The following is a 23,452-nucleotide window of genomic DNA, read 5'->3' as shown; positions in this document are numbered from 1 at the left end:
TTAAATGCATGCAGTTGGTGACTTAATTAAAGAAGTAATGTATAAGCTGTGAGTTTGAGAAGCTGTATAAACATAGACATTGTTGTGCTGTGTAACAGTGTTTGGCAAGCCAAGCAGAATGGAAGAAACAGTTTTTACAGAAGCACCTTGATATACCACTATGCTGATCCTGCAAGACACATTAGAGGTGACTGAAACTGTAACTGCTGGCTTATGTGAGCTATAACACCTGTGTGTATTTCTAGACATCACAGCTGTGTTCATGAGGCTGATGTCATTAGAAACTGGTTATGTAGTGTTGGAAGACATGCAGATGATTGGTGCTTGGTGTAAAAACTGGCAGGCTGACCCTTGACTTACAGAAATTGGATGTAATGTATGTAAAATAGATAGAGGCCCAAAATTGAATGGCTGCATGATTGAAAATCAGTCCTCAAACTCAGTCTCAGCCATCAAGTATTTAAGAATATCCACCCAAAACAATTTTAGATAAAATCACCGTATTAGTCAAGCTGTGGGTTAGGAATACATCAGATTCCGATTTATCGAAACAATCCTAATGAAGTGTGATTCATCTGTCTAGGAGTTTGCTTTTGTAGAGCCATACTCAAAAAATTGTTGATGTATTTGGGATTGATACTAACTTTGATGAATAAAAGGAAGAGATGCACAATTTATTATGTGTTTCTTCAGCCAGTGGGAGAGCATCACAGAAATGCTCATTGTGGGATGGTACAGCACAAGGAATATGTCACGAATCTCAGTGGACCTTACCCTCAAAATTCCAAGGGCCACATCTGAGTACAAAGGAAGCACCATATTACAGGTACTTCACTCAAAATACGTATTGCACAATGACCCTGGCAGTAACATTAGAAAATTTGGGGTAGTATTAAGAATGTCAAAAATTATTCTTCCTGAATACTATCTGAAAATGAAATCAGATGGTGGGAAAAGTCTTGGGCACAATGTGCACTCTTTGGCACATGTTCTAGGGTACAAGTGTTTACTTTCACACTGATGGTGAGATACAACCATAATCTGGGGTTAGACTGAAACAAAATTATCTGTGTGATCCATCATTGTATCTGTATCCAATTGCAAATTTGCTGTATCTTAATTGTTCACTAATTATGATTCAATAAATTGCAACTGTCTTAAAATATGAAGAATATGCACAATAGATTTAGAGTAAAATTGGAAAAATTTAAATTATAACAAATGAGATGTCCATAGTTTTAAAAGAAAGCAAATGGGTATTTAATGTGTTACTCAATTAAAATTGTTAGTTACATAAGGGATTCGGACTTCAATATGATCAGGATAGGTGAATTGTGGACTATGGGGTTGTGTAAGGGTGAATGGGTGGTTAGTAGCAATAATAGTAGCTCCATTAATTCTCTAATGACTTTTATTACTTCTGAAAATGTGCACACATTCAGCCATTACCTGTAACAGCCAACTGGTACTGAGCATTGCTGTTTGAAGACATAACACAAATCTTCACCTTGCCTATCTGACCAACACTGTATCTGCTTACTAAGTTAGGCCACTTTAGATGCTTGCATGCAGGACAGCATAAGTGTCCCTTCCTTCATCCATTCATACATTATATTCCATAAATCCCAACTGGTTTGTGTCCATCACACTGTGGACAGAGTTTTTGCAGGTCATGCAGTTATCTGTAATGAACTATTACCTGAGGAGGAAAGTGGCTCAAATATCCAGTCCCTCATGATAATATTTTAAACTGGTGCAAAGGTTGGCAACTTGTTTTAAATGTTCAGAAATGTAAAATTTTGCACTTCATAAAATACTGGAAAGTAATATTGTGGCCCGTAAAATTACAGGAATTCATTCATCACCAGACTTCGTCTGCTGCTAGTATTTCAGCAGTAAAATGTTCAGCCATTTTCAAAGTGAGCCTGAGAGACTGACAGTAAAGTGTTCCTGTCCACCTTACCTCAGCTGAGAGAAGCAATGAGAGTACTATGTGGAACACTTAGACCTACATCTGTTAATTGGCTACCTGTATTAGGTAATACACTACATGATCAAAAGTATCCGTACACCCCCAAAAACATAAGTTATTTATATTAGGTGCATTGTACCTACTGCTAGGTACTCCATATCAGCAATCTAAGTAGTCATTAGACATTGTGAGAGAGCAGAATGGGGCACTCGGCGGAATTCATGGCTTCGAACATGGTCAGGTGATTGGGTGGCACTTATGTCATACATCTGTGCGTGAGATTTCCACACTCCTAAACGCCCCAGGTCTACTGTTTCCAATGTAATAGTGAGGTGGAAACATGAAGGGACATGGACAGCACAAAAGTGTACAGGCTGACCTCGTCTGTTGACTGATGACTGATAGAGACCGCAGACAGTTGAAGAGGGTCGTAATGTGCAATAGGCAGACATCTATCTAGACCATCACACAGGAATTCAAAACTGCATCAGGATCCATTGCAAGTATTGTGGCAGTTAGGTGGGAAAACTTTGATTTCATGGTCGAGTGGCTGCTCGTAAGCCACACATCACGCTAGTAAATTCCAAACGATGCCTTCCTTGGTGTAAGGTGCGTAAACATTGGGTGATTGAACAGTGGAAAAATGTTGTGTCGAGTGACAAATCATGGTACACAGTGTGGCAATCCGATGGTAAGGTGTGGGTATGATGATTGACCGGTGAACGTCATCTGTCAGTGTGCCTAGTGCCAACAGTAAAACTCAGATGTGGTGGTGTTACGGTGTGGTCATGTTATTCATGGAGGGGGCTTGCAGATCTTGTGTGTTCTGCATGGCACTATCGCAGCACAGGCCTACATTGATGTTTTAAGCATCTTCTTGCTTCCCACTGTTGAAGAGCAATTCGAGGATGGCGACTCCATCTTTCAACATGATCGAGCATCTGTTCATAATCAATGGCCTATGGCGAAGTGGTTACATGACAGTAACATCCCTGTTATGGACTGGCCTGCAGAGAGCCTCGACCTGAATCCTATAGGACACCTTCGGGACATTTTGGAATGCTGACTTCATGCCAGGCCTCGCCAACAGACATCGATACCTCTTCTCAGTGCAGCACTCTGTGAAGAATGGACTGCCATTCCCCAAGAAACCTTCCAGCACCTGACTGAACGTATGCCTGCGAGAGTGGAAGCTGTCATCAAGGCTAAGGGTGGGCCAACACCATATTGAATTCCAGCATTACTGATGGAGGGTGCCACTAACTTGTAAGTCATTTTCAGCTAGGTGTCCAGATACTTTTGATCACATAGTGCTTAGCACCATCTGAAATCAGTTGCTATTCAGGGTCTGTAGTAAAATATTTTTGGACCAAATCTTCCTGTACAATAGGACTGGGCACCAAAAAAATGCTTATAATAAAGGTATGGCAAAAAGCAAAATCTAGAATAGAAGCCTGTTTGACCCAAATAGAACAATGGTGACTTAGTCTGTCAAAGAAGAAGAGCCAATTAGTTTTTCCCTCTTACTCTGCCAGGTACACCTCTCTTGAACTGGGGTTGGGGCGGCTTTTCACCTATGCTAAAGCCTTAGAAATGTCTTGTACTCTGACTCATGCCTCCATTATGACAGAAGGGGCTATGGTTCAGAAAGATGACAGTTCCTTGTGTTTCTGTGTGCTGCCACTTCGAGAGTAGTTTGCTGTTTCTCTATTGTGGAAAGTATCTACATGTATACTCTGCAAACCACCATAGGTATATGGTAGATGGTATGTCCCATTGTCCAGTTATTAAGGTTTCCTCTCATTTCATTCACATATGGAGTGTGAGTAGAATGATTGTTTGAATGCCTCTGTACATGCAATAATTATTGTAATCTTATTCCCTGTTACCTATATGAGTGATATGTAGATGGTTGTAGTATATTCCTGGAGTCATCATTTAAAGCTGGTTCTTGAAACTTTAACAGACTTTCTCAGGATAGATGTAAACTATCTTAAAGATTCTTCCAGTTCAGTTCTTGCAGTATCTGTGTGACATTCTCGCACAGATCAAACAAGCCTGTGACCATTCATTCTGGGCATCTCTGTATACGTTCAGTATCCCGCATGTAGTCCTATTTGGTATGGGTCCCACAACATTTGAGCAATATTCTAGAATCAGTCACATGAGTGATTTGTAAGCAGTTTCCTGTGTAGATTGATTGCACTTCCCCAGTATTGTACCAATAAACTGGATCTACCACTTGCTTTGACCATGATGGAACCTATGTGACCATTACATTTCATGTCCCTACAAAGTGTTCCATCCAGCTATTTGTATGATTTGGCTGATTCCAAGAGTGACTCACTGATATTCTAGTCATAGACTACTACTTTTTTTTCATTTTGTGAAGTGCATAGCTTACATTTCTGCTCTGCACATTTAAAGCAAGTTGCCAATCTGTGCACCACTTCAAAATCGTATCAAGATCTGACTGAATATTTATGCAGCTTCTTTGCAACTGTACTAGGTCATAGATAACTGCATTACCTGCAAAAGGTCTGAGGTTACTATTAATATTTTCTGCAAGGTCATTGACATACAACATGAATGTAAAGGGTCGCACCACACTTCCCTGGGGCACACCTAAAGCTTCTTCCACATCTGATGATGACTCTTCATCCAAGATAACATGTTGCTTCCTCCCCACCAAAAAGTCCTCAGTCCAGTCACAAATTTCACTTGGTACCCAATATAATCATACTTTTGACAATAAGCTTAGGTGTGGCACTGAGTCAAATGCTTTTCAGAAATCAAGAAATACTGTATCTACCTGATTGCCTTGATCCATAGCTTTCAGTATGTCATATGAAAAAAGTGAGAGTTGGGTGTCACATGATCGATGTTTTTGGAGTCCGGGCTGGTTAGCATTGAGGAGATCATTGTGTTCAAAGTACCTTATTACATTCGAGCTCAGAATATTTTGTAAGATTCTACAACAAATTAATGTCAGGGATATTGGATGAGAGTTTTGTCAATCACTTCTTCTACCCTTCTTATAGATGGGTGTGACCTGTGCTTTTTTTCAAGAACAGGACATGATTTTTTGTTTGAGGGATATGCACTACATTATAGTCAGAAGAGGGGCTAATTCAGCCGCAAATTTAGTACAGAATCTGATGGGAATTCCATCGGGGCCTTGAAGCTTTTTTCAATTTTACTGACAGCAATACTTATTTCATTCATATGTAGTATGTCTGCTACATAAATTGCTTTGAGTACATTCCATGCACTACTCACAATTTGTCTTGTCATTGTTGATTGGTCAAGTGTTGTCAGCACAGAGGACATTGTGCAGCTGTGCCCAATTTCTGTTGAAGGCAGTGGGTGGCTCTAATGAAATGAACAGATGAAGTCCAGGTCTTGTAGCCTGCATATTTTCTTCATATGGAATTACCACTGTCCTCTTCTTCAAGTCATTGAATAAACTATATTTTGCTTATGGAAATTCTGCGATTGAAACAGCAAAGAGGATGGGCAACCACCTATTTGTGGATGAATGGTGACTGGCCCACCTGTGCACCACCTGTCCATTCACGTGCGAGTCCTATTCCATCAAAGGTGCGGCCGAATATTCTGTTCTGTTCTGTTTAGCTGTGAAAGTAAACATGTAATCTACCAGGTACGCTGCATCTATACTGCTGCACTTAGGACAAATAACCAGATGGCTACCAACAGGGTACATCACTGACAAAATGCAACTAATCACAAGCTCGAAGGCTGTTTTACAAAAGCTCAAAATTATGACTGTTCTTTTATTATTTATTCTTTGTTTCACTGGACCAAAAGAAAACCAGCAGAACTACAAACCAGCAGACCTTAAAAACAAAAGAAGGTTATAAACAAATGAATGATTGTCACAGTACAAAAATCAGCAAAATTTGTATTAGTTGTAAATATCTCAGTCTGTCATTAAAAACTTTCATGTATGCCAGGATGCCATAAAATGGAATTAAAAAGGTGGCATTTTATATGGTTAAGGACTTAATGAATTGTACAAAGTGAGGCCTTACATTTTTACATTCATTGTTCATAAATTTTTATGTTATGTTCTTATCTTTACAACAGTCTGCTGTTTACTTCTATTCATTTAGTGATAGCAGTGTATACAATGCTTTCTGTTGGATCAGTAAATTGATCTGAACTGTTAGAAATAGAAAATTATTTTATTTTCTCTGTTTCATATCAGTGTAAATTTAAGGGCTATCATTTGTAATGCACTTTTATTTTGGCTAGGCAAAGGGTTACGACACTTCCCGGCACGTACTGGCCTGCTTTGGAGGAGCAGGAGGGCAGCATGCATGTTCAATTGCTCGTGCACTTGGAATGGGAACTGTATTTGTTCACAAATATGCTGGAATTCTTTCAGCATTTGGTATGGCTCTTGCAGATGTTGTTCATGAGGCCCAAGAACCATGTGCAAAATTGTATGAGCAAGGTAATTTTAATCCATAATACTGTTAAGCTATTAATTCTTATTTTATTTTCAGGAATTGTCCAAGCATCAACCACATAAAAAAACATTGGATTTTAATCAGGCAAAGGAAGAAGCTGCCTTTGGTAGTGGGTAAAGCAGAATGTATCATTTGCAAGTTGTATATGAAATTGTAGAGTGGAACAAAGAATTTAAATTACTAGACAAAATGTTCTCAGTTTTCAAACTGCATCTATTGAAAGCCTTATCACAGCTAATGCTTAATGCAGTACAAAAACAAAGAGCATTTTATATTTGTGTCTTGAGTAACTGGTAAACACATTGCTATGGAAACAAAACATTGTCCCATGTGGAAAAGTATGCTGTGGGGTTCAGTTCATCTTAGATTGTGTGACAATAAAAGGGGGGGGGGGGGTTACAAAACACTGTACTTCATTGGTGCAAATGGAGTAGGATGCAGGTAGGGCACAGCCATGCTTTGCTTATATCACAAGAGTGCAAAGCAAACTGATACAATAACAATGAAACCAGCTACAAGTGAAGAGAATGGTGTCATCTAGAGACTGGTGGGCATACTTAGTCATACCACAACCCTAAAGACAATTAGACTCAAAATGGAAAGATTTATTGACTACTCCTTGTAAGTAAATACTCAGATAATGACCTAATTATAGATGACAAAAAATGCAAGAACAACATGATTGCATGGAATAGTCTGTGAGAGGTCTTTATCCAAGAGTGAATGTCATTTGTATGATGGTGGTGACATGACAAGAAATAAAGCTGAAAACATTACAACACAACTTCATGTGACAGCAAAATGTGTTTTGAGAGAGTCTATTATGATATAGCTTTGAAAGACGTCATTTATTTTTAGCATTGTATTTCATAATCTATTAGCCTTTCTGAGACAACAATTGCTTCACAACATTGTATGTTTCAGCTATGAACCATATTATGATATGTGTGAGGATGTTTCTTTTTTTTCTCCCACAGATTCATTTACTTATCTAGATGAACGTCTTGATGCACTAGAAGCAGAGTGCCGGCAGAAATTAATGGAACAGGGGTTTGCTACTGAGCAAATTGAGACTGAACCATTTCTGCATCTTCGATATGAAGGAACAGATTGTGCACTAATGTGTTGCCCTCGTAAAATGAGCAAGAATTCAGTGTCTGAATGTAAACATGGTGACTTTAAGGAGACTTTTCTCCAAAGGTTTGTTTCCACAAAAACTGATAGTTGTAACTTCATATATGTTTTAATATTATCTAACAAATATTTAACAGTTTTTGGGTTATATAAATATAAGTCTTGATGTGGTTTGCCCACGATTTGACAGGAGTGAGTGACATTATTGTACACTCCTGATCTCAACTGTGGTTTCTGCTGCTGCAGACATAGATAAACATGTAGCAGCTTAGAGATCTGTTTCCACATGTTCTACTGTTTTGATGACTGCCAAACTCAATATTCTGATGTGTTTTGATGTGATTATGTGCTACTTGATGAACATAATTGGTTTCAGCCATTTTCCTATGTCAAGAAATATATTTTGATGAATTCTTTGTGCAATCTGTTGCCAGTCCCTGAGCAGTCACTTACCAGTTGGTGCTGTGGTTACAGGTTTCACAGTACATACTGTGGCTGGATAGTGATGACAGCAATCTGTGATACTAGGAGAAACATATCTCGTATTTGGTTAAACATATATATACCGGATACATCTGAGGATGAGTGTTGGTAGTTCAAAAATTGATCATGACACTATAGAAAGAAATTGAAGACTAGTTATGCAGTCAGAAACAAATTTAGTCCTAATCTCAACTTATTGTATAATAGCGTTCCTATGTTCCATCACAAAGGGAAGGTTTTGTTAAGTGTCCATTAGCAGAATCAAGCAGTAAGAATCTTGTTTGAAGTAAATAAATGTGCAATTTGAAGAAGCCCTTTTTAAGAATCTTCCAAATACATTCACTCCATAATGGTTTTTGATGCTGGCAATAATAATCACTTTCACCTGAACTGTGATGTATGTAACCACAATACAAGACACAAAAATAAATTTTAAGTAGACTTTGCCAGCTTGTCTAGGGTTCAGAATAGATTTGTGCTCTGGTGGGAAGATATGCCACAAGCTTTTAATATAAAGCAAGAACTGGAAAGCCCAAATAATTCAAAATAAAATGTCTAGATTCAAGGGTTTAAAAGTTCTTTTACCCGCATGGCAAGTGGAAGTGTTCACCATAGAGCACTGTGACAAGCAGTAATGTACTGTATGTAAATGGGTTGTAGGCACATTTCAACTTATGTACGACTGATTTTCCTGAAACAGAGTTGAGGAAGTTCATTTCTGCAGACAGTTTGGCTTTGGCCACTCAGCAGAGAAGTCTTGAAGCTGGGGAAGAGATACTATCTGCAGATATAAGTACAGTGCATGAATACTTTAAAAAGTTGAGATTAACACCAAACCCAAAATATCTTAACACTAGAATAGTCAGTGCAAAACTAGATCACCTTTAATACTTTTAATGATCAAGTCCTCCACCACCAAGACTTCCAAAAATATCTAGAAATACTCTGGATAGAACCTTATCCTACAAGAAACACACAGAAAACACTGCAGCAAAGCTGAGATTGTACAATAACGTCATACAGAAGCAGAATGGTACCTCATGGGATGCAAGATCTATTACATATGATGTTCTTCCTTAGGACTCATCTACCCTGTTGCTGAATACTGTGGTCTAGTGTGGCTTAATAGTACAGTTGAGGAGGCAGCAACTTTTTTCCAAAGTAACACTTTTTTTTAACTGACTTACTAAAATTTGACTGGCACACATGTGAATAGCTTTAAGTAGTATAGTGACAGTTTATTGATAATGTGGTACACAGATTAAATTTTTGTGATCTCTTGTGTGACATATTTGATTCATTCCACATCTCTGAACATTTTCTTTCGTGGAATGGAGTGCAGAATGCTATAGGCAAAATGAATTGATGGATAAATAAATTGAATGTTAAGCAGTCTGTGGGATATTTAAACCAAAACTATATTTATACTGGTTTTATTTTTCTGTCCTTTCCATCTTTGTGTGAAAGAAGATGGTAACTAATCTGTAAATTATGATGAAGCATGTTACTGAAATATATGTGTAATATTTGCCAATTATTTCCACAGATACCAACGTGAGTTTGGATTTACAATTGCTGGTAGAGCTATTGTTGTGGATGACATAAGAGTGAGAGGTATTGGGAAGTCCATGATAGATATAGATCATAAAGTGGAAACAGCTACTGAGCCTCCAGTTCCAGACAAGGTAACATTACACAACATTATTTTGAGATGTAATTCAACTCAGTTTTATAGAAAGATACAAATAATATGATATTGTGTAACATATAAAAAGAAGTACAGGGTAATGGAAAGTAAGGGGAGAGTAATTCAGAGGTAGATAAAATTAAAGTGTGAGTGGTGGAAGACAGAGCAGACTTAACAGAAGTGTAAGGGTAGAATTTACACCATTGAAGAAGAAGAAAAAGAAGCTCATAAAAAGGGGAGGATGATCTGCAGATAAGTGTTACACATAATTTAATTTAATCACAGAGGAGTGTGTGTGTGTCAGTATTTTTTGACAAGTAAGTGCTCTGCAGTGGTGGCATGGTAGGGCCAACTAATGAAACCTATCCATACCTTTGGTTGTGCCTATGTACCTTCGCACTGTGGGCCACCCTGCAGACGAGTTCACAGGCTCTGCACCACCCGTACCTGCTTGGCTTTGCAGAAAGCACATTCTCTCTCCACTACACAAATAATTAAGGGATATTGAGTACATCCATCTGGAAAAGATTTGTTGTAGCAAAAAAATAAGGACAGAACTATGATTTAACAAAGAGCAGAATTTAATTGGAAGCACTGTGGCCTCCTAAAAGAGTGGCTCTGAGCACTATAGGGCTTAACATCTGTGATCATCAGTCACTTTGAACTACTTAAACCTAACTAACCTAAGGACATCACACACATCCATGCCCGAGGCAGGATTCGAACCTGCGACCGTAGCAGTCGCGCGGTTCCGGACTGAGCTCCTAAAAGAGTACATGACACAAAAAACACTCCAAAATAATGCCAAGTGTGTGCATTTCCACACACACTCCTAATACCTCTGATAAGACATTATAAAACAGTTTATTGTATTGCAGCAACTCGTAAACCAAAGGTACTGTTCACATTAAACTGCTTTCTACTGTATCACTCGTACACATTTACTACATCCAGAACAATTTTCCATTGGCTATAAACTACTGTCAACTGTTACTCACAAATCAATAGTGTGAACCAGAATACTTTCAGGGAGGCTGCACTGCTCAGAAGCATGTTATCATCAACAATTTAAAACTTTTGATAAGGCAGCACAGGTGTGAAGTGATAGCACATTGGAGAATAGCTTTAGAAGTATGCATCCATCTTTGATACCAGTGGAAGCTGGATTGTGGCAATTGTATGTGAGCTGCCTTTGGCAAATTAGATGACATCAAATTACAGTATATCAAGTTAATAATGCTGCTTCTGTGGAGCTACTGACAGCATAAGATCTATCGGCAACAATGGCTTCTGGTTAGATCTCACTCACTGACAATTCTGGAAGATACTCCAGTGCAACACCTTCTTCTTTGTAACACCTTCTTCCCTAAAAAGATGATGGCATCCCTATTTATCACTTCAGTTAAGTTGTATCGGATTGATTGCTAACACATGTCTTTGAAACTTAACACAGATGTTGCAATCGGATAGGCATTACTCTTATTGACCTGGTCAACAGCCATGCTCATTAGCATGCTGCTTCTGGAATTCGGGGAGTTGCCCCAGCCACAGATTGAATTTGTTGTACAGATTGATGATGAGGTCTAGTGTGCCGACCTGCCTGGATATGGTTCTAGACAGTTTCCCAAATCTAACTTCTGGGCTGGTACCTGTGTACTGCCCTTGTTACATGATTCGCGAACAGTTCAAAAACATTTTCACACTTTCACGTGGGATAACATTAGTTGCAGGCAGGTGGGGTGCACAGATCCATCCTGGGGAGGAAGACAGCAAGAGTGTCTGGCCATCCTCTATGATTAATATTGCCAAAATTAACTTGCTGACCCTTTGAAGATACAGGATAAGGCAGAGGAACATAACATTCATCTCATTCTCCATATCATAATAGCACACTCGAAATGTATAAATACTGTGTATCTTCCCCATGTTTGCCTAAGATGGGACCATTGAACGAGGCTGTTTGATGGTGGGGAGCCATATGAGATACACAGAATGACTGATGATAACAGTGGGAAGAGCGAGGGGCTACCTGGCCCATGGGTGTAGTGTGAGTTGGCAAACAAAGAGTGTGGTCAACTGGCTGTCTTCAATTTACAATGCTGCTATCTACATTTACATCTACATCTACACTCTGCTATTCACAATAAAGTGCCTGGCAGAGGCATGTTCTATCACTGATAGAATGAGCTTTGGTTTGCTGTGCAATGCGTAATACATTAGACAATGCTGCTGCAGGACACTACTTCTAGTGGTGAGTGCTCCTGCTCCCAGCGCTCATGACTCATAGAGTGAAAGCAAAATCTTGCTGCTTCATAGAGTACAAGTTGAATGGTCCTGGGCTTAATTGACAGTTCCATCCTTTTAACCAAGGACTGTGCTTACAGGTAAACTATGCCATTACGTAAGTTCACCAGATGCATAAATACACCAATGTTCTAGAAGCTTTGAGACTCAGAAGCTGAATTGTATCCAAATGTCAAATCAAACATTTTTCAGCCATCTAAATTTCCAAATTGTTATTTTATTTGGCTTTCAGTTTCGGCAATATGTTACGCCATCTTCAAGCACCCGAACCAACGTGTGGGAAGATTCCCATCTTTGGTCCAATTGAAATAGACTGGTATCCGTGGATTTTTGAGACAGTGATCCCTTCAAACATCATCTGAAGATGGCGTAATGTATTGCCAAAACTGGTAGCCCAATAAAATAACAATTTGGAAATTTAGACGGCTGAAAGGTGTTTGATTTGACATTCTGTACTGAACAACTGAGGTCCCACAACCAACTGTGAAAAGATGGACATGCAGAGACTTGAACTGTATCCAACACCATGCCATTCATGGCAAGCAGAGCTTTCCCTTGCTTCATCAGTTAGTTACCTTATCCTGCACAGCTCTCCGGCAAGTAATGCAGTAATGCCAGACATGTTGTGCATCAGTGCTTTGGTCCTTAGTGCATTCTTCAGTGCTTAATTTAATAGCAATGTAGTTAGTGACAACAATAAGATTCACATACATTATTCAACACAAATTATCAATACGTAACAGAACTGTTTAATAATGTAGCTGTATAAATCAGATGATCATAGAACAAGTTACATAAAGACGTAATGAATGAAATAGACCAGGGACTCTAACTCTATATCATGCTAATATATGATGAAAGTAAGTCACTTGTTACAATAATTCACTTGTTTAAATGTACACCTGTGTACCCATATGACTGTTAAAGGATTGTGCATATTGTCTGTGTAAATCAGTGGCCCATGCCTATTAATTTTTAAAGAGAGTTCTGTGTCACTTATGGTATAGATACTGCTTTGTGAAAGATGATGAACTACGTGATTCCTTTCAATCGTACTAATTTGGTTTTTAGTGGAAGGGCAGGGATATTTGAATTGCTTTTCATAGAGATGTGAATCGGAAGATTAGTGAGAGGTGTAGGGATAACTTAGGGCTTAAGCAGAATGCCACTGGCATTGTCTTAGGAAATACTATATGATTTACATAGCATTTGGATGGAATTCCATGAAGCAGATAGATTTGAAGGAGAAACTGGTTGATCATTTCCAAATCAGAATAGAATTTTGTAGTGAAGATGACATTTTGATGAGCTGTTTTTCATGGCCTCTGAAAAGGCGAAAATATTTGCTAGGAATATATTTCTATACAAAGTTGTCAATGTAATTTGCACACAAGAGGACACATATATATCCATGGAGCAAGCCATGTGAAATATTCAGAATTAAGCAAAGGAAACATGGAAGCCAGTGTTCATACAAATTTTATTCATTTCTGTACTGACTGGATTGAATACTGTCATAGTTTTTCTAGCACACAATAAAACAGTAACAGTTGTTCTTTTTTTATGCAGTTTTCTCTATTTTAGGTAACAAAAGTCTATTTTGAGGGTGGCTACAGAGAGACATCAGTGTATTTACTGAGTGATCTGAAAGCTGGACACACCATAGCAGGGCCTGCTATCATCATGGACAACCTCAGCACCATTCTGGTAGAACCTGACTGCACTGCTCTCATAACATCAGGTGGAGACGTTAAGATAACAATTGGCTCAGGAGAACTGAAGAAGATTGGCACTGAACTAGATTCAATCCAACTCAGCATATTCTCACACCGATTCATGAGTATTGCTGAACAAATGGGAAGGTTTGTAGAGAATATAAATTGGACAACTTTTTTCATCATGGTTTTATAGGAGTTAAAAGTTTTGATCGAAGCACTTACATTATTTAGCTTTCAACATGTATGAAATGAAACTTTGAGTATTGATTTGTAAGATGATACAGTTGTTACAATCCAATATGAAAACTGTTGGTAGCAGTAATTTTTAGTTTATTCATCACAGCTGGCATTTGATTTCATTCTGACATCTTGGGAAACGCACTAATTGGACAAAGATTTCTGCGACAAAGGCTGGATTGTTGTGAAAGATGTGCACAATATTTCGAAAACAGAGTTGAGTTGTTCATGTTAGGTGATCTTGTGAAATTGATGGCAGGAGGCCCGGGAGCACTCATGTTGCACATGTGTCCACCTCATATGTCTTCTATGGGCTGCAGTGGGAAGCCAGTTGTCTGGCACTGGGTTGGTAGTGCAACTGTTACCCCTCTGTCTGGTGCCACAGTTATTTTTATCTTCCCACCTTGTTTATACCAATGAAACTAATCAATGTTTAAAAATATAATAAAATTGGATGCATAAAAAATCTACTTGCCAGTTGGATATGGAAACATGCTAACTTTCTGAGCCATTGGCTCCTTCTTCTGGTAGATTGGTTGAAGGGAAAGAAAGAGGGGTGACGGAGAAGACTGGTGAAGTTTATGAAATGGGGAAGGTTATGGCAAAGTTACTCAGAACCCTGTCAGGGGAGACTTAGTGTCGGTATGAGAAGGAAGGATTGACTGTTGGTGCCTGCACTGGACTAGGTTTGTAAACCTGAGAACTTAATGTTGGAAAATAGGGTAATAAGCAAAACAGAGATTAAAAAAAAAAAAACATCATGCAAGAGTCAATAAGGGTGGCAAGCTAAGATCATTATACACGGTAGACAGGTGAAGGGGGCGGGAGGTTGAAAATATAGTGTTGAAAAATAAGATATAGAAAAATAAAAGGGGACTGTTGAAAAGGAATAGGCATTGGGAAAAAAAACTGCTGAGACCATAGAAATTAACATAAATTTATGCCAAGAGGGTGGTGAGAACCAAGCATTTGTTGTGATGCCAGTCCCACCAGCAGAGTTCTGAGAGACTGGTGTCAGGAGGGAGATCCCATATGGCACGTGTGATGAAATGGACACTGAGGCCTTGTCTGTCACGATACACTCTCTAAGCCCGTTCGTCCTACCTAATAACTTCTTGGTAGTCATACAAATATAGAAGGGTGAACAGTGTTCATATAACAGCTGGTACATGATGTGTCATTTCACAGGTAGTTCTCTCATTGGCAGTATATGTTTAACCTTTTACAGAGCTGGTGTAGGTTGTGGTGGGGGGGAGCATCAGACAAGTCTTAAGGCCTTCATAAACAGTCGGACTTGTTTGTCAAGTTAACTCTTATCAGGCCACGGATTTATTGCACAAGCTCGTACATGAACCAACAAAGTTTGTCAAATTAGCCTGACTTTTGAGGCAGATGCTGTTCACTTATGCTGTATACTGACAGCAGTGGGAATGGCTACAAATGCAAATAAAACATTTTTAATGTTGACCCCAGCAGTGTGTTTAAATATTGAGAAGAAAAGGAGATACTGCTCCAGGAAATGGTTTAAGATGAGAGAGAAATACAGTTATGAAACTTGTTAAAGGAAACATTATACTCAGAACCTGCTGGTTGCATCAGCTTTCTCCAAATGGACAGTGAAACTTTCATAACTCGTTTAGAGTTAGAGAGAGAGAGAGAGAGAGAGAGAGAGAGGGAGAGAGAGAGAGAGGAGCAGAAGTATGAGTTACTTTGTCCTTTGATAACAGTTCATTAAAATACCACACAGTGTGAACTACACCGTCCATGGAAGTACAAGAGAACTCTGATTTTTTTAAAATTCTTTTTAATTTTATTGCAGTCCTGCTTGTATGTCGTGCGCAGAATATTGATTTTCATCTTAACTTTTTTCTGTGTAATATATGGCCGGGAAAGATGCAATACCTCTACCATTTTGATAGTGGCCAGTGACATATTGTTTTTTGTCCTTGATTGTAGTTCCCATAGTCTTGGAAACTCATGATACAGTGAAGTAAATTGCAATAAAACTATTTTCTACTAAACAAATGTAGTGAAACATCGACGCAAACGACATCTGCCACCTTGTGAAATTTTCTGTCTAGCAGAATGACTTTTCCATAGCTCTTCCCATTTCCTAAACCTCACTAGTCTTTTTCCTCCGTCTCCATCTTCCTCTTCCTTTCTCTTCAATGCTTCTGCCACAAAAAGGAGCCACTGTCTCCAAAAGCTTGCAAGTGTCCGTATCCTTCATATGTTTTTTCTCCTGCTGCCACTTTTTTAGTAGATTATTTGTTTATCCATTGATCTTTTGAGCTTGACTGATGAAGTCTCAGCTTGACATCTACCATTCATTAAGTAGTGGGACATTATTATATTATTTGCATGAGCCAGGGTTAAATGGGTTTCATGTGATACTAATTTCTGTGAATTATCATATAGCCAAGTTCTGTAAGCTATATGTCAGTTTTAGCATCTTGATTTGGGAGCAGTCCATGGTGTGTTGAGTCATAAACAAAGTTCTGTAAACACTGACATGTCAGGTGTTTGGTGCTGTGCTCTTCCACTACTACCAAAAAATACTTTCAATTTTTGTATGTGGGTGGAATGTGAATCGCTGTCACTACTTCTGTGTAACACACCCAATATTGCGTGAGAGAGTACTAACAGAGACGATATTGCCAGTTTATGGAAAGAGGTGTGGATTCACAATATCTCTGCCTTCTTCTCATTTGTATCCTGATGATTCACTGGTACAGTTAAAGACTGGGTAAAATTTTGCTGGCTTGTGTATACCCATTACTGCTGAAGCCTGTTTTTCCTAGTGTGTTAATTATGTTCTCAGTATCAGATGAAATATGGGCTCAATGTACCAATGTGTGGAGAACACTGCTTTTTTAAACTGGATGGTGGTGACAGTGTACAAGTGGTTGTAAGTTTGTACCTAGTGGTAATTAATTTAGGAGAAAAGGTAACAACTCACTGAGTATGTGTTACCCCTACTTCTAAATTATTTATAGTCAGCCAGAACTTTACATACCGTATTTGTATCTGATGGTTTACAGTAAACTCTATACCTAGAGTACCATTTGATTTCCTCTTGATCAACACATCTGAAAATGGTAGTTTCTGTTCTGTGGTGAAAGCCATGTCAGAATATATTTAACTCTGAGGCTACAGGAAAGTTAGAGAATAACTAGTTGTTTAGGACGGACTATAATTTTTGAAATTTCGTATAAAGATGCTTTTACTATTTTTGACTGGCTTACAATTATATGGAAAGGGTTTGTTCTTAATAATAACACCGTGGAGTTTATAAATGTTATGGTTTTAAATGAAATGAATTTCAAAATAATTTGGCATGGTCAACTAGGCATATATTTATTTGGTTTTTAATTTTTTTGCGGAACACACACAGTCGTGTAACATAACATTTGTTAGTTTCAGTAAAACATGTTTTGATTCTGCTTGATCGTCTATATTTGTCACTCTGCTAAAACTGTAAGAAAATTTATTGTGAAGAGCATTTTTTTTCTTTCAATTTTGATCAGTTCCTATCATTATAAGAAAATCTTTCTTTAGTCTCAAAATGTTAACTTGTAGAAGAAATAATTTCTTCTCCATAAAAATATTTTTATGTGAAACACACACACACACACACACACACACACACACTGAATGATATTTGCTCATTTATAAGTCGAAAATTAGCTATGCAAATATTCAGTGCCCACAGAACACTTGCTTATTAAAAGAACAGATGCCATAAGGGGAAAAAATGTCCTGTCTCTCCAAGCCTGTTACAAATGTTTTGATTTGACACCACTTTTGTGGCTTGCATGCCAGTGTACTGGATTATTTATTTCAGAAGCTTCTCACTTGGCCTCACGAAGCTTTACTTTTATAGAAAATGTATGTGTATTAGCAAAGTCCACTGAAATTTAGTGTCCTGTTATTCTGTCACTGAACAATAAAGGTTTACTAAAATGAAAGTCTTTAGTTTAAACTGAAAACCTAAGACCTTTCATTCAGTGGTCTCATTTCAGTTAAAACGTTATGTAGAAGTTCATGTTGTAGCATAATGCTTAAATGTATATGTATTGGTTGAAGAAGAGCAAATTAGTTATCAGTCACACTTAATGAATTAAATCTTTTGCATCATTCACTCAACAAGAAAAAGGATTTGCACTTTATATCCAGTAGTCAGAGAATAATAATAATTATCTTACCACATCAGGAGCCAAGCCACCTGTGAAAGCACCCCTGTCATTTACCAGCTCTGCTGCAATCATTGCACAGCTTTTCATATTGGTACGACTACCAACCAGCTGTCCTCCAGGATGAATGACCACCAGTGTGTAACATGCAGTGTCTTTTAGTTACATATTATTCATATGTACACTAAATTCTTAGCTATGGCATTCTTTTTTGGGGAACAAATGCACAAAATATGAACACAATTTTCAAACTTCAGAAAAGAGCTATAAGAATAATAACCAAAAATACTAGTTGAGTTCATTGTAGAGATCTGTTCAAAACACTGGGGATTTTAACTGCTCCATGTGAATACATTTACCAGTCAGTTGTACACATCAAAAATAACATTGGTAATTACTACACAAACAGTTCTGTCCATGACCTTGCAACAAGAGATAGACTCAACTTACATTTACCAAGACAAAATAAACATAAAACTCAAAACAGCATTTTCTACCAAGGAATAAAACTGTACAATAAATAACCAAAAGAGATTATAGAAATTTCAAAAATACACTTATTTAAAAAGGCAGCTAAAAAGTACTTGTTATGCAGTACATTTTATACATTGAAGGATTACTTAGATAAAACAGAGTAGGTGTTTGTTCAAAAATGCTATACAAATAATAATAATAATAATAATAATAATAATAATAATAATAATAATAATAATAATAATGACGACAAGACAAAGACAAACTCCTGTGCGGAAAAAGGTAGGAACCCTCACTAGCAATAATAATCTCAGAAACAGGTATAGTACGGTAAGCTAGGATTTCACGAGTTTCAAAGGATTCCAAACCGGCTCTTCCTGCATTGTTACAAGCAACGAAAGCTACAGTTAGCCATCTGTTACCCAAACTGGAAGAAGAAGAAACTTTCATTAAAGAAAAATTTAACCTCACACCACAAAATAAAGGAGGTCAGTGAATAAGAACAAATTGAGTAGTTTTACCAATTCCTCTTATTTCATTCTTTTTACCCTTCGCAGAAGATGTCGAAGCACCAAGAGTGCCGTCCACATTGACAAGTGATTTGTAAACCAGCGTTCGCCGGTGACGAATGCTGGTTTACAAATCACTTGTCAATGTGGACGGCACTCTTGGTGCTTCGACATCTTCTGCGAAGGGTAAAAAGAATGAAATAAGAGGAATTGGTAAAACTACTCAATTTGTTCTGATTCATGGACCTACTTTATTATTATAAAACATCCAACATTAAGCGTAACACGTTCACTTTGTTTTTTCCCCTTCTTTTTTCCTTTCAGGAAATACTTACCCCCAAGCTATGCATAGCACAATACTAACACCTCTTCCTCTTTCTGAGCTCAACATCTCACTCATTATGGAGAGATGCTGACTCAGTTTTTCACTATAGCAAATGAGAAGTTGTGGTACGTGCGCGCGCTTTGTGTGTGTGTGTGTGTGTGTGTGTGTGTGTGTGTGTGTGTGTGGTGACTGATAGTGACATATGAGTGAACAGTGTGGCATTACATTATTTAATGAGTTATTTGTAAAAAAAGTATTGTATACCAGGAGTAAATCTAATGATTGTCTCTAACTAGAAGTCTGTAAATATATCTGTATCCGAATTAGCTTATTTTAAATTGATCTAAACTTGTAAATACTTTGACATGTCCTATATCCTTGTAAAAAGAAATCTACAGGTGAATAAAGCTACTACTACTACCACCACCACCACCACCACCACCACCACCTCTGCCAATGCATCCGCACATCTTTCCCTGCTCCTCTCCATTTCTGCTCCTTTTTTTCCCCACTTCCTAGCCCCACAACCTCCTGATGCTGCACTTGTTGGCCTTCTAGTATCTGCACACTCCACCAGACAGTGTTCATCTCTCTCCCCACCTGTACACTACTCTCTCTTCCCCTTCCCTGCTACCTCCAGATTGCTGCTTGCATTCCACAGGATAGTTGCATTCCAGCCGGAGATGCTGGAGTTTGCAGTTGCGTGCATGAGGTGTGCTTGCTTGTGTGTATGGATGGTGAGTGTTTCTTTTTTGCTGATGGAAGCTGTGACTAAGAGCTTTATGTAAGTGTCCTCTAATTTTGCCTGTCTGTAACTTAATTTGTCTTTTTACAATAAGTAGCTGTCTGCCTTTTGGGTCATTGCATGTCAAGGGGACAAGGGGTCCTCACCCGATCATCTCCAAATCTAATAACATTTGGTGTGAAGGTTCTATATGGTCTGTGATGGCTATAAACCAAATTTCAGTTTGGCACCTTCAGTGGTTGAATTTTTAGGGGCTTTTAAAGAGAGCCTACTTATCTTCGCATCACATATGAAGGTGCAAATGTGCCAAGTTTGCTAGGCCTTCTTAAAAGTTCTTGCAAACATTTGGTCGTCTGCTTTAATATGCATAGACAACTCTGTATGCTGAATGACACCATGGCAAAAATTTGGGATTTAGCCACACCTAAATGTAGATACAAGCCTGTAAAGTGACTAAAAAAATCGTTGCACTATTCTGAGAGCCAAGGTTTGACCGACCACTGCTACTTTTCATATGAACCAATCGCTCCAAAAACTTTAGAGGGTTATTCCTGCCTAAGATGTATGTATGTACCAAATTTAATTAACATTGGATGCCTAAATGAAAAGATATGCATCTGAAATTTTGGCCAAAATTTTTATGTGCTAATTTTAGGGTATTTTTTGGGGGCAATATTTCAACTCTGTCTTGTTCAATCATTTTTTTTTCTTGCCTCATCTGGAAAGAGCATGCTTTAAGTTTTCAAAGCCATATTGTTTACTTTCTGGATCTTGCATATTGATGAGTAGTAATATGTTTCAAAAATTATTATCTTAGCACTTCGAGAAGACTGAAAAGTGAAATATTTGGCTCATTAAGTCCCACAATTAATTTTTTTATTTGAGTATATAAATCAATTGCAAACATTAATTGAAGATATGCCATAAAACAAGTATAATACACAACATGGCAAATTTGCAGAACAAAAACACAAAAAAATCTGTTCCATTTTGTTTATTAAATCGTTCTAAAATTTTGTCAAGGACATATTGAGGAAGACTGTATTGCCTTCCTGATGATGATGATGATGATGCTGCTAAACTTATGGCAATATTTTGCTCAGGAATCCAGCAGGTGTCTTTAGCATTTGACCAGTGGAAGGAACGAATAGAACCATGTGGGTGCATAAAGCTGATAAGGACATCTTGTTGTTCATGAGAAGCTTCACACACATTTCCAACCCACCAAAAATCGTCATATATGCATTACTATCCTGGTTGTAAACTTGCAATTGAGATTGCTGGAATTTCTTCATCTGCTTTGGAGGCATTAACTGTGAATGCTGTAGCATCATTGGAAAATCTGCTTAATCTGAGCTGATTACAGTCAATTGTCTTAAATTGATGTTTTTCTCTTGTTCGAAATATTGTATGTCCAGTGGCAAACCTTGTTTCTTGATCAGGCTGGATTTTTTTTTTTTTTTTTTTTTTTTTTTTTTTTTTTTTTTTTTTTTTTTTTTTTTTTTTTTTTAAAAATCACCTTTTAATATCTAAAAAATCTTTATGCTTGGAATACCGTCATCACAAAATTTGAACAAATCATATTGAGTCAGTATTTGGTTACCTAAGGGTCTCTGCAGACTAACAAGGGCTGCTAGTCTGTTTACTGTTCCCCCCATGCCATCACAAGGCAATTTACCGTGGCTTGTTCCAAAAAAATTCCATTCGACAGTGACGCCAAAACCCTTTTCGTGCAGACATAAATTGATGAAATTTTTGAAATTCTTATATTGAGCTGCTGAACATCACTAAAGAAATAAATGTTCTTAATGTTTTCAATCTTTGTCTTTCTACATCTACATCTACATCTACGTCCATACTCCGCAAGCCACCTGACGGTGTGTGGCGGAGGGTACCTTCAGTACCTCTATCGGTTCTCCCTTCTATTCCAGTCTCGTATTGTTCGTGGAAAGAAGGACTGTCGGTATGCCTCTGTGTGGGCTCTAATCTCTCTGGTTTTATCCTCATGGTCTCTTCGCGAGATATACGTAGGAGGGAGCAATATACTGCTTGACTCTTCGGTGAAGGTATGTTCTCGAAACTTCAATAAAAGCCCGTACCGAGCTACTGAGCGTCTCTCCTGCAGAGTCTTCCACTGGAGTTTATCTATCATCTCCGTAACGCTTTCGCGATTACTAAATGATCCTGTAACGAAGCGCGCTGCTCTCCGTTGGATCTTCTCTATCTCTTCTATCAACCCTATCTGGTACGGATCCCACACTGCTGAGCAGTATTCAAGCAGTGGGCGAACAAGCGTACTGTAACCTACTTCCTTTGTTTTCGGATTGCATTTCCTTAGGATTCTTCCAATGAATCTCAGTCTGGCATCTGCTTTACCGACGATCAACATTATATGATCATTCCATTTTAAATCACTCCTAATGCGTACTCCCAGATAATTTATGGTATTAACTGCTTCCAGTTGCTGACCTGCTATTTTGTAGCTAAATGATAAAGGATCTATCTTTCTGTATATTCGCAGCACATTACACTTGTCTACATTGAGATTCAATTGCCATTCCCTGCACCATGCGTCAATTCGCTGCAGATCCTCCTGCATTTCAATACAATTTTCCATTGTTACAACCTCTCGGTACACCACAGCATCATCTGCAAAAAGCCTCAGTGAACTTCCGATGTCATCCACCAGGTCATTTATGTATATTGTGAATAGCAACGGTCCTATGACACTCCCCTGCGGCACACCTGAAATCACTCTTACTTCGGAAGACTTCTCTCCATTGAGAATAACATGCTGCGTCCTGTTATCTAGGAACTCCTCAATCCAATCACACAATTGGTCTGATAGTCCATATGCTCTTACTTTGTTCATTAAACGACTGTGGGGAACTGTATCGAACGCCTTGCGGAAGTCAAGAAACACGGCATCTACCTGTGAACCCGTGTCTATGGCCCTCTGAGTCTCGTGGACGAATAGCGCGAGCTGGGTTTCACATGACCGTCTTTTTCGAAACCCATGCTGATTCCTACAGAGTAGATTTCTAGTCTCCAGAAAAGTCATTATACTCGAACACAATACGTGTTCCAAAATTCTGCAACTGATCGACGTTAGAGATATAGGTCTATAGTTCTGCACATCTGTTCGACGTCCCTTCTTGAAAACGGGGATGACCTGTGC

The 23,452-nt window shown here is 38.3% G+C and overlaps 1 protein-coding gene across 1 annotated transcript in view; it reads left to right on the top strand.

Annotated features, from left to right (window-relative positions):
- The window catches only part of LOC124802498 (5-oxoprolinase), a 187,784-nt gene that overhangs the window by 74,500 nt on the left and 89,832 nt on the right, over nt 1-23,452 (top strand). The window contains exons 8-11 of the mRNA XM_047263316.1: nt 6,248-6,449; nt 7,443-7,665; nt 9,629-9,767; nt 13,658-13,935. Coding sequence (XP_047119272.1) covers nt 6,248-6,449; nt 7,443-7,665; nt 9,629-9,767; nt 13,658-13,935 — 842 coding nt within the window. The remainder of the gene's footprint in view (nt 1-6,247; nt 6,450-7,442; nt 7,666-9,628; nt 9,768-13,657; nt 13,936-23,452) is intronic.

This window comes from Schistocerca piceifrons, chromosome 6, assembly GCF_021461385.2.
Source record: "Schistocerca piceifrons isolate TAMUIC-IGC-003096 chromosome 6, iqSchPice1.1, whole genome shotgun sequence".
Classification (NCBI taxonomy): Eukaryota; Metazoa; Arthropoda; class Insecta; order Orthoptera; family Acrididae; genus Schistocerca; species Schistocerca piceifrons.
The sequence above is the reverse complement of the archived record's forward strand: the minus strand, read 5'-3'. Positions and strand labels throughout refer to the sequence as shown.